Source organism: Castor canadensis, chromosome 4 (assembly GCF_047511655.1).
Source record: "Castor canadensis chromosome 4, mCasCan1.hap1v2, whole genome shotgun sequence".
NCBI classification, from domain to species: domain Eukaryota; kingdom Metazoa; phylum Chordata; class Mammalia; order Rodentia; family Castoridae; genus Castor; species Castor canadensis.
This window is the reverse complement of record NC_133389.1, coordinates 150769176-150789107: the sequence shown is the minus strand read 5'-3', so window position 1 is coordinate 150789107 and position 19932 is coordinate 150769176. Positions and strand designations below refer to the sequence as shown.

The following is a 19932-nucleotide window of genomic DNA, read 5'->3' as shown; positions in this document are numbered from 1 at the left end:
GGGGAGAATCAAGAGGTTGTTCAAGGCTGTATCCTACTTATGCATCCATCTATCCATCAACCCCTCCATCCCTCCATCATCCAACACATGCTTATTGAGTACTCGATATGGTTTAGCACTTTGGTGGGCACTGGCAATATAAAACAAACCACAACATATCCTTGCTCTCGTTAATAACAGCAAAACCAAAACTGGCAGGGAACATTTATTGAATGTATTCTTGGTCCCAGGTGTTATTCTGAGCTTTTACTTGAATTCTCTCATTTAAACCTCACAGTAACCACTGGGTATAGGTACTTTAAAGTTCCTGCTTTACAGATGAGGAAATTGAGGTATGAGGAGTTTAAGTAATTTGATAAAGCCTTCATTGCTATTATGAGGCTATTAAATTGACAGAATGACATTATGACTCCAACTAGTGTATCCCCAGAGCAGTGAGTGGGTAGGGAGACAGAGGACCCAATAGTTATAATATAGTAAGCAATGCACCTTTTATGAGTTCTGCAGTGATTTACACTTTCCCGCTCACTAGTTTTGTATGTGAGACTGTAGGGGCATCGCACTGGTGGTTGCTTATCTGTCTTTCTTAGGCCAGGCCTTGGACAACAGGGTAAATGGACATGTGATGGGTCATTTCTACAGGTCCCTACAGAAGCACTGGTGGGAAGAAGAGGTTTAGGCAGGAGAGGTTTCAATAGTCTGCCATGAGTGCACGTGTACTGGAGGCTTTATGCTAAAACTACAGTTGACACGGAACAAAGTAGAGATGGAGCCCAATTTATACAATCTTATGACTTCCTGGTTGATTTCTGTCCAGAGCACATCACCTTGATCATTCTAGAAGATGCCAAGTGGCCTGACTACCTCTATTGTGATGATCCTTGGCTCTATGTCTTCATAAGCAATCTTCACTTTTTTAGCTGCCTCTTTCGCGTGTGCATAGGTATCAGCAGCCACGGTGCAGATGATCTGACCCACGCAAATTACCTGCAGAAAAGCACTTGTGCTTAATTACCTAAAACACTGAATCATTTACCTACTTACGTTTACCTACTTTTTTTTTTTAATGGTTAAAAGGAAGACTATTTTCTACTGATGAAAATAAAGTAAAAACAGTAAATTGAGCCAAGCACAGGTGGCTGTCCCCTGTAATCCTAGCTAGTAAGGTGGCAGAGATCAGAAGGATCAGTTCAAAACCAGCCAGAGCAAATAGTTCATGAGACCCTATCTTGAAAAAACCCGTCACAAAAAAGGGCTGGTGGAGTGGCTCAAGGTGTAGGCCCTGAGTTGAAGCTCCAGTACCACAAAAACAAACAAAAGCGAAAACAAAAACAACCCCCTCCAGAAAAAACCAAAAATAAACACAAAGAAAAAGAAAGAAAGAAAGAAAGAAAGAAAGAAAGAAAGAAAGAAAGAAAGAAAGAAAGAAAGAAAGAAAAACCCCCAGTAACTTGAGTGAGAATTAGGGGGCACAAAAATTGGATGTTGAATTTAATTTCTGACTTCAATGACCTGCCTTCTGTTGTCTCCACCCAATTCCTCATCATTCCCACAGCACACACAGTGATCCAGTCAACCCGAAATTCTGCTTCTCCTCTCCTCTCCTCTTCCCCCCCGCCCCTTCCTTTTCTTGCTTTGTCTCCTTTCTTGTCTTCTTTCTTCCTTTTCCTTCCTTCCTTTCTCTTTTTCTGGCAGTACTAGGGTTCACGCCCCCATCCCTTTTTTGCTTTAGTTATTTTTCAAATAGGGTCTCATGTTTTTTGTCTATGGCCAGCTGGGACCATGCCTTCCATAGCTTGGACTACAGATACACACTGCCATACCAAGCTTGTTAATTGAGGTGGGGTCTTGGTAACATTTTTGCCTAGGCTAGCCTCCAACTACCATCTTTCCGATCTCTACCTCCCAAGTAGCTGGGATTACAATGTGTACCACCATGCCTGGCCTCTGCTTTCTTTCAGTGACTTATGCTTTGTATGGCTTCCGTGACTTTCTCAACTATTTAGAAGCCTTTCTTTAGAGGACTTAGGGCTTTCTATCAGAATTTCTAGGGCAGCTGTTATTTAAGAGGAAATGAAAATTCACTTCCTTCACATTATGATAGAGTCATTTGGCTTCCAATAAGTCTTTGTGATGCAAACATGAGTCTGTAGATGTTATAGTCATAACCAATCATCATTTTTGACATTTCCAGGAAAATAAGCCATATGCAAATCACACACCTCATGCCGTGCATATAAAATCTCTCCATTATGGTTATTATCTCCCGGAACATCCTCTGCTGTGATCACATCAACCACACCTGGAATTTCCAGAGCTTCTGAAGTATCAATTGATCTAGAAGGGAATATAGGAAGATGGGGATTAAGGTTTCAGGGATAAGTTCCCTGTATAGTGTAAATGATTCCTCAAATAAGGAAAAACTATAGTGGGTGTCAGAACCAAATCATTGAGCAGTAGTCTTGTGTTGAAAAATATTAGTATTTAACAGATGTTTGAACTCTTGGCCATAGATTCCATCATAACTATGCTTTAAAAATAACCAGTTCTCATCCAGAAGAGGAGATGACTTACATATGTAATAAGATCTCCATTTGAATATAAACCTGAATGCATTTCCATGACATAGGAACATTATTTATTTCCTTACATGATCTTTGCATGAGCTCTGGTGCTGGTGACCACAGCAAGGAAGAGCTCTTGGTCAATGGGAGGGATGTCATCAGCAAATATAGCTTCCCCTGTGGTGTGTTTAATGGCTGACTGGTGCATAACTGGGTGTCCAACTGGGTCTTGTGGAGGTTGGTAGGGATCCACACACTGTTAATAAACAAAGCAAGCTTAAAAAATTATTTATAGAATACTAGTGTCTGTAATCAAATCCACATAGATAGGACCTTACATATTTAATATGGTATGTTACCCCTGTGCAAATGGAAAAAATTAAATTTAGTGTTTCTAGATCAATGTGACTATTGATCTCTATATAGTGCCAAGTTAACCTGGTAAAGTAGGATACTTTTTTCCAAAGTTGACAGCACAGCTAAAATTTCAAGTTATATAAAAAATTCAAAACATATAAAAATTCAAATTATATATGTATATATATTTATCCTTATATAAAAAACCCAATAATAGCAGTATGCTATGCATCAATAGCAGAAACTGCTTTTCCATGTTCTGCAGTCATCTGAACAAATTTATAGATACCAGCACACTCCATTAAAAAAAGTAATAAACAAACCCCCAGAGACAGCTAGAGAGTTGCTGTTGTGGTACCTGGTACTATTTTTTTTAAATTGGCTGTCTCAACCATCATCTGGAAAGAAAATATTCTAGATAACATAATTAAAAACAGCACTGATTAAGTGTAGTCATTTCTATGCATCATAAAGCAGGTATAAGATATTTTGCATTCACAGAGGTATGTACAGTCTTACATCTATAATGCTAGAGGATACAATTAAAAAGGCATTATATAAGACTCAAAGAATGCTATTTTATACTAGAAGTTCTCATGCTCTGAAAACTGTGTCTGATATATCTGGCTAACTCACAAGTCAAGAATAATTATAGGCAAATTGGATACCTATCTGTGAATCAAGGTTAATAAATATCCCTTGATAACTATGGTAAGCAATATAGTCTGGTTATAACCCCCCCTTCCTCTCTCCTTTCCCCCTTCCTCTCTCCCAAAGAAGACATCAAGAATTCTATTACAGTCTCACAGAGGAATCAGCACACACACACACACACACACACACACACACAAACAAATACACATGAAAATAATATGCTCTACTTTACATAACATTGAAGAATGATTTACATCATGAAAATACACAAGCTCCTGGGAGGTTCAGGGTGGTTATAATAAAGCAAAGAAGGCTTTCTAGAGGCATTAATATTGAGTCAGGTTTTTAAAGGAAAAACACATTGGCCAAAAAAAAAGGAATTAGAAATAGATAAAAAAGGAATCTGAAATAGATTCAGAATCTAATTCTTGTGTAGCCTTGAGCAAAAGCAAGGTAGCTAAACCAAGCAAATACTGTGTGAGTGACAATAGATAGCATTAGCTGGCTTTTATAGACTCTGTTTTTGCTGGTAATAAATAAATAGCTATTGAAAGGAAGGAGATGTATGTATGATGCATACATCTGAGTGCATAGACAGATAAAAAGCCCTAACCACCAACCTGGAACATTTGAATTCCTTGGGGTGTTTCTATGGGGAAGTCTTCTAGAGCACTCATGAATGTTTCTGGGATATCAGGAAACTTGTGGGGGTCCTGAAAAGAAGATGATTTCATAGTTAATTTTGCAATCTGAGCTACAAACTTGGGAAAACATGAAGATATAAGAGTTATCTAAGCTATTTTCTAAGATCTTACTTAGATTGTAGTTCTGCTGCGAGAAAGCCCTGAGTTTCCAGATCACTAAACCACTAGCAGTTATTTGAAGAATAATATTTATGCACACATAAAGGTAAATGTCTTTTTCAAGAAGTGAAGACTTCTCTTCTTGACAGGTCTCTTTTTGGATGAGTGGAAATATGTATGCTTGTAATGGAGGCTGTGCTTTCAAACCCAGGCCAATCCTCTGGTCACATACTTCAAAGAAGCATTCAAGGAGAGTGAGGGAAAATTAATTTGCAAGGATGTTTGATTGCAGATTACTTGCAATAGTGAAGAAAGCAGGATTAAACTAAATATCTAACAATGGAGAATGGCTAAACCAATTATTGTATATCAGACATAAAAATCTGCAATCATAGAAAATGATTTTGTAGATATATATTTATGGACACTGAAAAATATAGTTAAGTAGGGAATATAGTTAAGTGAGAAGTGTGGTTTATAAAAATTTGTGCACAGTCTGATTCCAATTGTGTAAAAATGTGAAAATATACTTATATAGAATATAAGACATATAAAAGTATATATTCCAAGATGTTGATAGTTGTTATAATAGTATTATTGGATTACAGTTGATTTTAAATTTTTTGTTTCTCTGTATTTTTAATTATTCTGTAATGATAGAATGTGTAATATAATAGAATATGTAATATATAAGCAAATATGCAAGAATGCATAATAGATACTAAATAAAAACATTTATTACATATAGATATGTCTATTATATATTTGTACATTGAATATGTTATATAATGCATAATAGAATGACTAATAATATATACTAGAATATAATAATAATGATACTAATAAATGTTAACAAAATAATAGGAAGGACTAGCTGAACTAACAGAGCAAACCTCTCAGTTATTAAAGAAATCTAGGTGTACTTATTTGCTATATTTGAGCCAGTTTGTAGAGTAGGCTTTGTAGACTAGGGTTTGTAGAGTAGGCTTTGTAGACTAGGGTTTGTAGACTAGGGTTTGTAGAGTAGGGTTTGTAGAGTAGGGTTTGTAGACTAGGGTTTGTAGACTAGGGTTTGTAGACTAGGGTTTGTAGATGACTAGGGTTTGTAGATTAGGGTTTGTAGACTAGGGTTTATAGAGTAGGGTTTATAGAGTAGGGTTTATAGAGTAGGGTTTGTAGACTAGGGTTTGTAGACTAGGGTTTGTAGACTAGGGTTTGTAGACTAGGGTTTGTAGATGACTAGGGTTTGTAGAGTAGGGTTTGTAGAGTAGGGTTTGTAGACTAGGGTTTGTAGATGACTAGGGTTTGTAGACTAGGGTTTGTAGACTAGGGTTTGTAGACTAGGGTTTGTAGACTAGGGTTTGTAGATGACTAGGGTTTGTAGAGTAGGGTTACCAAACAGATACTCCTTGGCATGCTCTATCTTCTGCGAAGCACTGCTTAGAGGTTATATTCACCTGGGGCTAGGTAAGAAAGATATAGATAACAGGAAACTGGAAACAATTTAAATGTCTAAAAGTAAGGAATGTATTAAATAATGGCACATCTATCCACAAACATGCCATGTAACTATCACGTTGCGATGTTAAAAATATTTAATGACAATGAAAGACATTTATGCTACTAAGTGAAAGAACGAAGCCATATGAAGCAGCTATAAGTGTACACACACACATGCATACACATACATACACATCTATGCAGAAGGGTTTAGAAGAATGGACACTAAGTTACCAACATTGGTTGAACACGGGTGATGGGATTCCAAGTGACTCTTCCCACCTCCTTTTCGACTACATTCACATTTTCTAAATATTAAAGTACTGTTTTAATAACAAATTTTTCTTTCAAAAAGGAAAAGATATGATTTATTTACTGATGTTTTTTGCTATTTATTTCATTTTTAGTCGGAAGATGCTTTAAGCACTTGAGCCATGTCTTCAGCCCTGGCTTGTCACTATTGTAGGTCAACTTCCTGTTGCCTATTAGCATCTGCCCCACAGATTACAGGCATAAGGAATAACAAAGCTGTCCTCTTTGAGAACCCAGAGTGAAGGAAGAGGGAGGGAAGGAGAAAGCCACTGGAGGCAGGAAGCAGGGCAGGTAGGCCCCATCCCAGGTGCATAGAGTGCATCTTCCAAGCCAGGCTTGGCAAGTGCTTCGTATGCAGACTCACATTTGGGAAGTCAAGGCACCCAGACACCCAGAGGACTTTACCATTTTATTCAGTCCTCGCCGCACTTTGAGGTAGAATTTGAAGAGCAGGCTGACGAGGAGCGCCCGCCGGTACTCCACCATTCCGCCCTTGGCGTCCGGCTGGATGAGGATTTCATCCAGGACCCACCGGCATGCATCACTCAGCATGTGGTCATCCCATTGCCTGGTGGGAAGAATGCCAACATCTCACAGAGAGGCAGAGATGTGGTGTGGTCTGTTCCCTGTCTTCTACAAATGCTCACTCGCGTTTCTACTTTCTGCCGTGAACTGGAGGAGGAAGAGGCCCTTGCTGGTGCTGGGCTCTTAGACTTGCAGCCTCCAGAACCATAAACCCAAGTAAAACTCTTTGCTTTATAAATTACCCAGTCAGGTATTTTGTTGTAGTAGCAGAAAGTGTACTAAGACATATAGACAGATGGACAGACACTAAATAGATAGGCCAAGGAAAGATGGGTTGCAACTGTGGCTACCTTTGAAATCAAAACAAAACATCCTTAAAATAGTTCATTAGTTTTTCTTAGCATCTGATGTAGTGGTTCCCAAATATTCTTTGATGAGGCCTCCTTTATTGTTTTTAACTTCATGAGCTGGGAATATGGATTTACCTCCAATAGTATGGGTAAAAGAAGAAAAAAATCTACTAAAAAAATATAAAAGTTTTCTGAGATTTGGACCTTTGCCTGACTTGTTCACTGATGTATGGCTGATACACACACTACCATATAAAATATGATAAATGACCAAGTTATTGAGACAGTTGGAAAATATTTCACAAATGGAAGTTTCTACATCATTGATTGAAAAGCATGGGTTTATTTTAGTATCTGAGACAAAATTTGCCCAAAATTCCAATTATTGATAATGAACATAAATGGACAAGGAGAAATGACTGCAAAAGCACTAGTTGGAAGAATTTCTCAAAACCTGCTTTCCAGATATCAGGGTGATAAGAGGGACTGGAGCAAGGCTGGCTAACCTGTTTGACTATTTTATCTTCTTTATGTGCCTAAGGACATTTCAAATCTCTTTATTTTCAAGAGACAGTTACTTATATAACAGATTAATTACTTAAAGATAATATCTACTCAAACCATGAAATTTGTGTAATTATCTTATTACAAAAACCTGCAATGAAAAAAATCACTGTACCTTGAAGGCTTAGCTTTTAGATGGCTTGTATTGTCTTTAGGTACTTCTCCAGTGCTTGAATTATATATATCATATATATGTACATATATATGAATATGAATTATATATATATATACATCTATACCAGAAAAAATTCCCCAAGTACTATTTTTATTAACAAAACTTAAAAGATAGAAGGCCTGTTTCTTGTCCCAGATGTGCTATGACACACCTCCCAGTGAGCTGTCTGCAGGTTTGGCTTGCAGAGACAACGGTGAGGCCAACGCTTCCGTAGAACATTTGGATGTCCTTGATTGTGTTTGTGCCATCTGCAAACTTCACACTCATGCCAGCATTGACAATGGCAAAGGCATTTTCCTGACGCTGAGCCAGTCGGAGCCCCGATACAAAGTGCCACTGGAGATAGAAACACTCGGAATGTTTAGCACGGGTCTCTGGTGTCTGCCACACAGCAATGACTTTGATGGATATTTATAGTGAAAAGGATCCTGTGAATGACTTACTACATAGGCATTGTTAGTGACTATATTTTCTATGTGAGTGCTGTCATATGTCCTTCATAGGTGCTAATATTTAATCCTTAATTAACTCTACTCATTTCCAATTTACCAATGAGAAAACAGATGTTAGTAACTTGAGCAGGTCATATAGTAAGTGGCAGAGCTGGGATTCAAACCCAGGCAGGGTGCTCCAGAGTCTATGTATATACTCCAAGCTCTGCCTTTTAACTCTGAATCTGCCACCTGTTGCCTTGGGAAAGTGAGTTAAATTATTTGGGTTTGAATTTTCTTTAAAATGAGATTGGGTTGGATCAGATGATGCTTTAGGGGGTACTGGGATGAGGGGAAGGTCAGGAGGTGAGAAGCCTCTCAGACACAACTGCATCTTCACTTGTATCTGTTTTAGTTTTGTGTTCTATGTAAATTTTATTTGAAAGAAGAGTGCCTACTGAAAAACAAAAAACAGCTGAGAATCACTGAAACATGTGATTTCCAAAGTTCTTCCTAGGTCTATACCTGCCATTCTAGGCAGAATCTCATCATTAGTGTTTAACAATGGAGTCCTGAACATGGGCCTGTGGCCCCCATCTTCGTGGGGGTGAGGGAGATGCAGTCCTGGCACCTGGGCCCTGTCTAACATGAGTCATTTTTGACATAGAAAGCGCTGATGATAAAGAAGTGTTTGACAAACACGGATCACATTTGCCACACTGTTTGGTGGGGACTTAGCTCGCCATCATGCTGGCAGTGCTCATTACCCTCTCCTACCTGAATTCCTGCCTTGGCCTCCTAACTGATCCTTCTACCTTCACTCCTCCCACAGTCAATATATCCTCTTTTTCTACTGGATCAGTGTTCTTAAAATACCTCTTTCATTTACATTTTACCTTGCTTTAAGCCTTTGAAGGTGGCCATCTGCTAAAAGATAAACTCCTTGTAGCAACTGGTACATTTGATGGTGGAATCTAGTCATTTTCCTGGCTGCTCCACCCTGCTCCCTGGCTCCATCCCCCCATAGTTCTCGTGTCTGGAATGGTCATCCCCATCTCTCCTCGGATTTAGAGGCTGTCATCTTCTATGCTGGACCCTGCCTTCTGTTGCTCCCCTTTACACAACTCCAGGGCAGGGTTCCCCTGTCACTGGCCCTCCTAGTTTATTAGAAACTTCCTATAGCTGATGTTGACTAAAGTGTACACAATCTTGGCTGAAATGCATATTTATCTGAAACCAAAAATTCCACTCACATGAAAGGTTCTTTTTTTTGTAGGACCAATGTACCCTAGAGAGACAGGGATAGGGACCAGGAAACTTTTAGGGGCTAACAGAAATATATTTTTAAAATTTATTTTAAAATCAAAATAACTAAGTAAATATAGCAATGCAGCTAGGACTATATTCATCTCTATACAAACACAATCATAGTAGATATTTTATTTTATTTTTTTTATAGAGGAAGGGAGCCATGAAGACAAAGTGCCTGAGTCTTACTGTGGTCCTGATAGGGGGGCAAATCAAATGGTCATCTGGGAATGCACCCCTCCCAGGGCAGTTGGCTTCCTTCTGGAAGCCTGTCTGACAGGGTGAATGTGGTTTCCTAGGGGCTGGCATGGTTAGGAGCCTCACCTGAGTAGAGTATGGAATATAAATGGACAAAACCACCTCTTCTGATCGCAGGCTGGCCTCAGGTGATCCCTCAAGGAAAGGGCCATTTAAAGGAATCTGCCGTTTTCCTTCTGTTGGAGGAAATTAGGATGAGCTTATCAAATTGATAGAATATGCAGAAAATGCTCTATGTATATGGTGGAAAGAGAGCCTATAGACTGGGAGCTAGAACAGAGGACTGTAGTTCCAAATGGGACAAGTTGCAGATGCTCTGGGGTCCTAGCCTGCAGAATGATAGGGTTGGACCAGATAAGCTGAAAAGTCTTCCCAGATTCTCATAATTCATTAGATGCCACTTATAAAATTTGGTTTCAAAGATTTTTAAAGTTATTTGGAAACAACCTACTATAATGTTTACATTTCACAAAAGGAAAACTGAGATCAGAGAGGTTATGTGAGGAAGAATTAGTGGCAGAATGGGTCTCTTTATATATATATGATACATATATGATGATATATACACATATATGTGTAAAATTATATATATACATGTTTACATACACTTAAAAAGTTTATCATGTTCTTTTGAACCACATTAAAATTTTTTACTCAAAAACATATCAGTAGCATTACAAATAAGCTTGTTTTTGTTTCCTTAAGTTTAAATCATTTTCTCTACACAAAACTCAACCTGTCTTTGAATAAAGAGAGAAGTAATGAGCAATATTCCTCTGAAGAGTGATTTAGTTTAAAATGAAGTCCTATAAGAAAAATTGCCACCTATGAAACTGTGGGATGAAACATACCATAAACCTTTAAAGACAGAGGGCGATCTCATTAATATCATAATATAAGAAAAATTGTTGGGTATAATAAAGTATCTGACCTAGAAGACACAGAACATCCGGAGAGCAGGATAGTTGACAGTTTGTTCCTTAGGTCTGAGGTAATGTAGACATAGCACAGGAGGCTAAAGCAGATATTCTTGGGCCCCTTGTTCATAATTTACACAGCAGCTGCATAACTCATGGGGATAAGTACAGAATAGATATGCCTGGAGCTTGCTCTCTTACCTTTAGATATCAGATTGATAGTAGCATTTCCTGCTGCTAAAATGGGATTTAGGTCAGAAAAATTAGGCCGACTCACCACGTGTCCTCCTAAAGTCTAAATAAAAGAGCGTGACATTAAAAAAGTTTCACTTAGTTATGTGACAAGGAATTATTTAAACAAATATCTTGTGTAAGTTTTTAATTTTCTTCTTTGCTTCACAGAAAGATCTGACAGAGTCTGGAGGCAGCTAGATAGATTCAGACAACATATAGTACCAGGTTCCCACTCTTGACCCCATCCAAACTTGTAGGTTAAGAAAATATTCCTCTTCTGAATTTTAACAAGAAGGAATTGCTTTGGAAACTGTCCCTACTATGCATTTGTGGGGTTTTTTTGGGGAGCATTTCTTGATATGCATGTTTATTTATGAAGATAGACAAAAAGGGAAATGAATAAGAATTTGGGAGTTGGAGCCAGCAGGTTACGGTAAGAGAAGAGAAGGTATGGCCAAAGAGGGGACAGAGTGTCCAACCATGAAGGGTGAAGAGCCTGAAGCCCAAGTAAACTCCATAGGACTAGGGCAGAGCCATTCTCACATTCAGAATGGCTGTGGTACTGCTGTGAAATAGAATGCCCCTCTGTCACCTTCAGCCTTCACGAAAGGCTGCTTCACATAGGCTTGATCAATGAGTCTTTGGGGGGCTTTTTGGGGACAAGTGGATATTGAGAGGATCAGCGTCATTGAGAAAATGGACGTAAGATGCAGGAGGTGAGAACACATGGCAGACACTGAAGATCAGCAGAAGGGCAGAGACAATCAAGAGAAATGTATTGCCACCTGACCCCCACCAAACTTTGCAATGGGGAATGGTTTGAACCAATTACTCTTAAATCCTAAATAATGAGGACACCCCGATAAACTATACAACTAGAAAACTGGGAGGAATCCAAGAATGCACATGTGGGATACACGTTTAGAAATTGACCTTGGTGCAAAGGTCTAAGAGGAGAATGAGCCATAAAAAGGCATTTGGGAAATGTGGGCTGTATTTGCTATCACTTGAATAAGAAACATTTCACAAACTGTCAGAGCTGGACAGGACCTTAGGAGACAGTCCATTTGACTGGTCTTTAATTTCCAAATCAAGAGACAGTGTCTTAAAGAGATCAAGTGTCTTCTCTAAGATCAAACAATTCACAGGTGACTGGAACTAGAATTTGGAAATCTTCTAACTCCAGTGTCATAATCTTATTATAGAATGAATCCCTCACTTTGGACACATATGTATACATACAGTGTGATACCTACCACTTCAAATATACCACACACACACACACACACACACACACACACACACACACACACAGAAAGTCATATTGTAGAAACTTGGACAACATTGACTTAGGACTTCTCTTCAGAATATTTGTTAACACGAACAAAACTGACTGTTCATCACTGTGGCTTATTTTATCTCACAACAGAGAACATACGGCCATGTTCCTAATCTGGGCTCCCGCAAGTGTCCTCAGATGCTTTAGGAGAGCATGATATGTCTTGGTCTTCTCTTTTGGTTGCTCCGAAACAATAAAACGTAGAGCATCATTCAACTGGGCCAGGCTGTATCCTGCCCCTATTGTCACCCCTGAAAATAACAGAGTGGAACATAAGCTTAAAGTGAACTTTAACAAGATAAAGTTGCATGGAAACAATTTTTTTAAGTATATCTTCTTTTTCTAAGTTTACTTAGAATGACAACAACCAAATATAATGAAAAATATTCCTGGTAATTTGCTTTATTCTTGTGATGGTTAATCTTGATTGTCATTTTGATTGGATTGAGAAGTGCCTGAGGGATTTGTAAAAGACACTTCTGTGTGTGGCTGTGAGGGTATTTCTAGAGAGGATTAACTAATCCTGAATATGGGTGATACCATCCCACAGACTGGGGTCCAGATGGACTAGAAGGAGGAAAAGGGGAAAGCCAGCTAGTATAGGCATTCTAGCTCCCTGCTTCCTGGCCACCATGATGTGACCTGTCCTGTGCCACTATACTCTCTCTGCCATGATGGACTGAAACCTCTGAACAGTGGGTCAAAATAAATCTTTCCTCCTTTCAAGTTCTTTCTCTCAGATATTTTGTTACAGTGATGAAAACCTGCCTAATACAGAAATTTGATGCCAAGGAGTATGGACATTGCTTTGACTGTCTGACAGTGTTGTTCAGAAGCCTTTAGAACTGGCTTGCAGGAGGAATTTGGAAGAGTTTGGAGAAGCAGGCTAGAAAAAGCTTAGAATGCTGGAAGAAGAACTTAATGGACAATTATTGTGGGAGATCAGGAGACCAGAATGCAGACAGTGAAAGACAGACTCATGAGGATTCAGGTGGCAATGAGGACTCTATCAGGAACTGGACTATAGGCCATTCATGTTACATTGTGGCAAGAATTTGTCTACATTTTGTCCATTCTCTAAGACTTTGTGGGAGGCTAAGCTTAACGGGGACCAATTAATTAATTTGTCCGAGGAAATTCCAAGGCAGCCCAAGATTCAGGCTGTGGTGTGGGTTTTGCTGGCTGCTTTTAGCTAGGCTTGTTGTGAGAACTGGGAGTAAAAAGCAGAGCAGGAAGTGTTGAAAGACTTGTATTTTTCCCAGAAAAGAAGTGTGTAAAGTTGGGGCCAAGGAAAGTGTGGCTGCTGCAGAGATTAGGCCATTATGAAGAAGCCAAGTTCATTGCACCAGAACAATAGAACAGATTCTTTGATGGCATCTCAGGGATTGGCCTGACCCCATCCATCAGAGGCTCAGCTTATTTGAAAGACCTTAAGTAGAGAGCGCCAGGGCACCCTGGTTGCACATGGCCACTTGGGGAAATGTTTGCCTGTATTCAGTCATCCAGGCACTCAGCTGTCTCTGCATCTAAAGTGGTCCAGCTACTGCTTGAGATGGAGGCAGATCTTGGGGCAACCCATGAGAGGACATAGAGTAAGTACTTAGTAAATCACTTTGAATGAATAAATGAGCCAGATGTTCTGTGAAATGCTCAAAATTGTCCAGTTCTTGTCATTGATTACTGACAAATAGCTCCCAATAGCCAATGGTTATATCTTACTTGAAAAAGAAGGCACTTACCATCATCTGTGGTGTTCACAAAATATAGTTCTGGAAGTCCAAGTGGAGATATAAAAACTGGATGGAATTCATCTTTAAATTTAATGCTGGGTCCTTAAGGGGAGAAATTTAAAGTAATTAGAAAGAGAAGACAATGGATATTAATAGATGTCATTTACTATAAGCTTGAGAGAAAACTGTGACTTACATTACTGATTTGCAAAAGAAAACAACAAAACTTTCCTAATGATACCATGAGTATTATTAATAAAAATGAATTTGCACTTAAAGAGTTTAAGAAGGGACACAGATGTCTAGGTTAATGAATCTAAACTAAAAAGCATGTGTAATGACCACCTACCCACTGTAGTGTTTCCCATGATGAGTGGGGCTTTCGGGAAATTGGTTCTCAGCTCCAGAAGATCATTCAGGGTCACAGGGGTGATCCATCTAGTCCTCTCTCCTTGGAATGTCAGCCTCTTTTTGTTTGGATCTTCTGCCATTCTCTGCAGATGGACAAAACCAGTTTGCATTCAGGCAGAGATCCCAAACAACCATGTTATGTGCTTACTGTCCTAGGTGTCTGAGGGCACTCAGATTACTTTAGCTTTCTAAACAGACCAACTTCTAGGGTTCAGTGTTAGGTAGCAGTTAGCCATGAGTGATGGATGGGGCAGGATAAACAGATGTGGAGACAGGGAAATTATATTATTTTAATAAATATTAAAGGGGCCAGTCTCAGATATTGAAACTAGAAAGCAAAAACTAAAGAGCTAGAGCAACTAGCCACTTCATACGATCTCCTTTTAGATGTTTAAGTTACAAGAACTATCTACAATTCAGGACTGTCTGCATCCTCTTTTCTCTTTGAAATGTTCATAAACTCCAAGTCTCCTTGGATGATTGGATGGACAAAAGAATCAAAGACATGTCTAGCAAATGGAAGTCCTAAAGTACCCCTGTTGTCTCTATGATTTGAATAGGCCTGGATGACACCTCCCTGTTTTAGCACCCATCTTAGCCACCCCCATTCAATATCTTAATGACCATGTGTATTCCCCTCAGTTTGGAAAGGATAAGACCAGAGATGAAGACCACCATTTTGAATCTTTATCCCCATTTCCTGCATGGGGATAAGGAAGTATTTCTCCACTTTCTCCCATTTCTTCTCACTTTTACCCTGTTATGTAAAATTCCTTTCCTAATAAGCTTTACTACCATTTTTACTGTATTTTCACATCTTGTCTGAATTCTTCTCTCACTGGATGCAAGAACAGAGGTATATATCAACTCTATACTTTTCAGTAACATTAGGAAAGAATGGTCTGTTTGAATCTACCAGATCTGTGTGAGCTGTGTTGAATAAAGGAGGTGTCCACCAATAACTGGATATAGGTAGCATAAGCTCTATTTGTAATTGTGAAGTGAATGTGTAAAGAGAAAGCCCCATGGTAAGTGTCTTTGCTTGGAATTAAAATGCCAGGTTTCTTGTTCTTGTTTTGCCTTACTGTAATCAGAGGAGACTCATCTTTGGGACTAGGACAAAAATTGCTTATAGGCAAAAATTAACTTTGAAAAACAAATCCCTTAAATCATTTGTACTATACAGTACAAATTAAATTTTTTTTACAACTCTGTATACATCTGTATCTATATACACATATAATTTTAAAATCCTAGATTCATCCTCAAGATGTCCAGGTTCTCACACTCTGAGGGGTGAAGGGGAATGACAGCCTTTGAGAAGCCAGTACAATCATCTCTCTCCTCTCATGGCATAGTCATGGAATGGAAGGTTGGGCATACCACACAACTTAGATTATTCTCCTCTCTTTCCTTGAGGCAGGCTAGCAACAAAAAAATAACTCTCCACAGGACTATTTTTTTCTTCAACAAACAGACATCCTACTTCCTCAGCACAGCCCCAAGCCATCTCTAGAGCAATAAATCCCCTTTGAGTTGTAAATACCCTGTCAGTCATACATATTTTTGTAAGATAACATCCAAAGGGGTATCTTTGAGCCTGGCTTGAATAAAATGCTGACTATCACACTTATGGTAAAAAAGAAGGCCTGCTCCAAATTTGACCTCTTAGACAAATTCTCTACTTAAGACCTCATGAGAGAGATTCCAAGATGGCAGCTAGAGGGAGGAAGCAGAAAGCGAGCCTCCTATAGTGAAATCTTGGAGAGACACTGGAGACACACTTTGCAGGCATAATCACTGAGAAGAGGCATAACTTTGACCCCTCCACACTTCCAGACGGCGCAGAAAATCTCCACTTCACATTAAACGGAGAAACCAGGAGGGCCCCTGGGCCGCCAGTTGCCCACGCCCAGACGGCTTGGGAAGACACGGACCAGGTGAACTTCACGGTACCGTGGTACTCCCACAGACAAGCTTGGGCCAGAGCAGCATAGCTCCCTGGACAGACTGACCTCCACCCAGGGAAAAAAGAGAAACTGACCAATAAGCAATAAGAACAATAAAGACACACGGGAAAGAGGGTGGGGCGCACTGAGCGCTGAAGATTGGGGGAAGGGAATCCTTCTCGGGACTGTAAATGAACGAGCCGGGCGGGCCGGAGAGCCTCTGGCGGGAGCAGGGCTCGCACCCAGCAACCAGGAGCGGGAAAGCTTGTGAGATTGGCGGAGAGGAAAACTCCACAGGAGAGGAGGGAAGACCCACTTCTCACGTGAACTGTAAACAAACATGGTGGCTGGCAGGAGCAGCAGCACCGCCCAGTAATCAGGAGCAGGAAAGCTTGTGAAAGTGGTAGTGGGAGGAAAACTCCACAGGAGAGGGGGGGAAGACCCACCTCCCACATGAACCGTAAATAAACACGCAGGCCTGACAATGCGGGTGCAGTGTCACCTTTCCCAGTGCTTGGAAAGGGGAAAGCATGTAGCAGAGGCTCCCTTACAGGAGAACTCTGAGTAAACAAAGCCTGTGGGGCCAGGTGAGTGCTAAGCTCACCCCATAGATCTGCATAAATAACACCGCCAGCAACAGCAGGCTGACAGCAGCGGGCAAGCAAGCCACAGCCGCAGATACCATTCTCAGAACTGTCTCCAGACTCTTTTTTTTCTTTTTCTCCCTACCTTTGATAAGAGAACAACCAAATTACACCTGCATGCTGAAAAACTTACTGCAACTGTATTGCATTTGAACTTGGGACACTTGGTGGGTTTTTGTGTGTGTGTGTGTGTAGTTTTGTTCTACTTTATGCATCCCCTTTGATGAGACAACTACAGAACAACATCTGAGGCAACATCTCCAGGATTGGAGACTGAGACAGACACCCAAATTATTAAGACTGAAACTTCATTGCATTTGAACTTGGAGGTTTTTTGGTTTTTTAAATTTTTTATTTTTCATTTTATTTTAATTCATTTTTATATATAGATCTTTCTTTCATTTACTTATTTTTTATTTTTACTCTTATCTTTTTTTTTTATTTTTTATTTTCAATCCTCTCTCTGTCTCTCTAATGTCAGTTCAGCTTACTGTGATTAGCACACTAACGCTCCCTGTTTATACCTTTGAAACTTTCTTGTCTGATACCTTGTTCTGTTTTCTCCCTCTTGTCTATTTGTTTTTCCCTTTTCTTTAACTTCTTGCTTTCCACCTCAGCTCACCCTTCCATTCTAAATATTACCATTGTTAATATTACAAGCTAGAAAATACTTAATTGCACACAGTACAGGGACAGTAACAACACCAAGGACAATGACGGGAAGACAGAAAAAACAGGGAAACCAGTTTCCCCACAGCAAGAAATTAGTACAGGAACCAGAGGGGAATGAAGAAAACAGATACTCAGATCCAGACTCCAACAAAATGAAGATAAACTATGCCAAAGGTCCCAATGAAGCCCACAAGAATAATTTAAAAGAAGACATACTACAAGTACTCAATGAGAATTTTATAGAGATGATACTGGATAGGGTCAACCAAAATGTACAGGAGACACTCAAAAAATTCCAAGACAACAAAAATAGAGAATTTGAAAAAGCAAAAGAAGAAAAAACGAAGCACTGTATAAACACCAAAGTGAAAGAGAGAACACGATGAATAAACAGATAAATGAACTCAGGACAAAAATAGACAACATTAAAGAGGAAACAACCCAGGATATGGAAAACCTCAGAAAAAAGAACAAAACAGAACTGTAAAACAAAACAGAAGGCCAATCCAGCAGAATAGAACAAACAGAAGACAGAATCTCAGAACGTGAAGATGAAATGGTAATTAAAGGAAAAAACCGAAGAACTATTAATTAAACAACTCAAGACCTGTGAAAAGAAAATGCAAGAACTCACCGACTCCATCAAAAGACCAAACTTGAGAATCATGGGCATCGAAGAAGGAGAAGAGGTGCAAGCGAAGGGAATGCGTAACATATTCAACAAAATAATAATGGAAAATTTCCCAAATCTAGAGAAAGATATTCCCATACAGATGCAAGAGGCCTCCAGGACACCAAACAGACCAGATCAAAATAGAACTACCCCACGACATATCATCATTAAAACAACAAGTTCAGAAACTAAGGAAAGAATATTGAAGGCTGTAATAGAGAAAAAACAAATAACATACAAAGGTAAACCCATCAAAATCACAGCAGACTTCTCAACAGAAACATTAAAAGCAAGAAGAGCGTGGGGTGAGATCTTCCGGGCACTGAATGAAAATAACTTCAACCCCAGGATACTCTACCCAGCAAAACTATCATTCAAAATAGATGGAGCAATAAAAGTTTTCCATGATAAGCAGAAACTAAAACAATATGTGACCACAAAGCCACCATTACAAAAGATTCTGCAAGGGATCCTGCACACAGAAAGTGAAACCCAACTTAACCATGAAAGACAGGCAGCACCAAACCACAGAAAAAGAAAAAGAAAGACAGTAGAGAGTAACCTCAACTTAGGTACACACAATCAAACCTTCAAACAACTAAGACAACTAAATGACAGGAATCAACACATACCTATCAGTACTAACGCTTAATGTTAACAGACTTAATTTACCCATCAAAAGGCACTGCTTGAAGAAATGGATTAAAAAGGAAGATCCAACAATTTGTTGCTTATAGGAGACCCATCTCACCGATAGAAATAAGCATAGGCTTAGGATGAAAGTCTGGAAGAAGATTTACCAAGCCAATGGCCCCCCAAAACAGGCAGGAGTAGCAATACTTATCTCTGACAAAGTAGACTTCAAACCTACATTGATCAAATGAGATAAAGAAGGACATTTCATACTAATAAAAGGGGAAATAGACCAAAAGGAAATAATAATTATCAACCTGTATGCACCCAATGTTAACGCACCCAATTTCATCAAACGTACCCTGAAAGACCTAAAAGCATATATAAACGCCAACACAGTGGTTGTGGGAGACTTTAACACCCCATTATCATCAATAGATAGGTCATCCAACAAAAAAATCAATAAGGAAATCCAAGATCTAAAATATGCAATAGATCAAATGGACCTAGTTGATGTCTACAGAACATTTCATCCAACTTCTACACTATATACATTCTTCTCAGCAGCCCATGGAACCTTCTCCAAAATAGATCATATCCTAGGGCACAAAGCAAGTCTCAGCAAATATAAAAAAATAGAAATTATACCGTGCATACTCATACTACTTTTGAGTAAAAGTAGAACTCAACAACAAAAGTAAAGACAAAAACCATGCAAACAGCTGGAAACTAAATAACTCATTACGTAATGAAGAATGGATCATCGATGAAATAAAAGAGGAAATTAAAAAGTTCCTGGAAGTCAATGAAAATGAAAACACAACCTACCGGAACCTATGGGACACAGCTAAGGCAGTCCTGAGAGGAAAGTTTATAGCCATGAGTGCATATATTAAAAAGACTGAAAGATCCCAAATCAATGACCTAAT

At 39.2% G+C, this 19932-nt stretch overlaps 1 protein-coding gene across 4 annotated transcripts in view; it reads right to left on the bottom strand.

Annotated features, from left to right (window-relative positions):
* The window catches only part of LOC109680764 (aldehyde oxidase 4), a 69473-nt gene that overhangs the window by 23061 nt on the left and 26480 nt on the right, over positions 1–19932 (bottom strand). For all 4 annotated transcript variants that reach the window (XM_074071359.1, XM_074071357.1, XM_074071358.1 and 1 more), the window contains exons 9-19: positions 14371–14515; positions 14031–14123; positions 12391–12542; positions 10920–11013; positions 9868–9977; positions 7956–8140; positions 6596–6758; positions 4196–4288; positions 2651–2820; positions 2223–2337; positions 865–987 (exon numbers count right to left, since the gene is read on the bottom strand). In XM_074071359.1, coding sequence (XP_073927460.1) covers positions 865–987; positions 2223–2337; positions 2651–2820; positions 4196–4288; positions 6596–6758; positions 7956–8140; positions 9868–9977; positions 10920–11013; positions 12391–12542; positions 14031–14123; positions 14371–14515 — 1443 coding nt within the window. The remainder of the gene's footprint in view (positions 1–864; positions 988–2222; positions 2338–2650; positions 2821–4195; positions 4289–6595; positions 6759–7955; positions 8141–9867; positions 9978–10919; positions 11014–12390; positions 12543–14030; positions 14124–14370; positions 14516–19932) is intronic.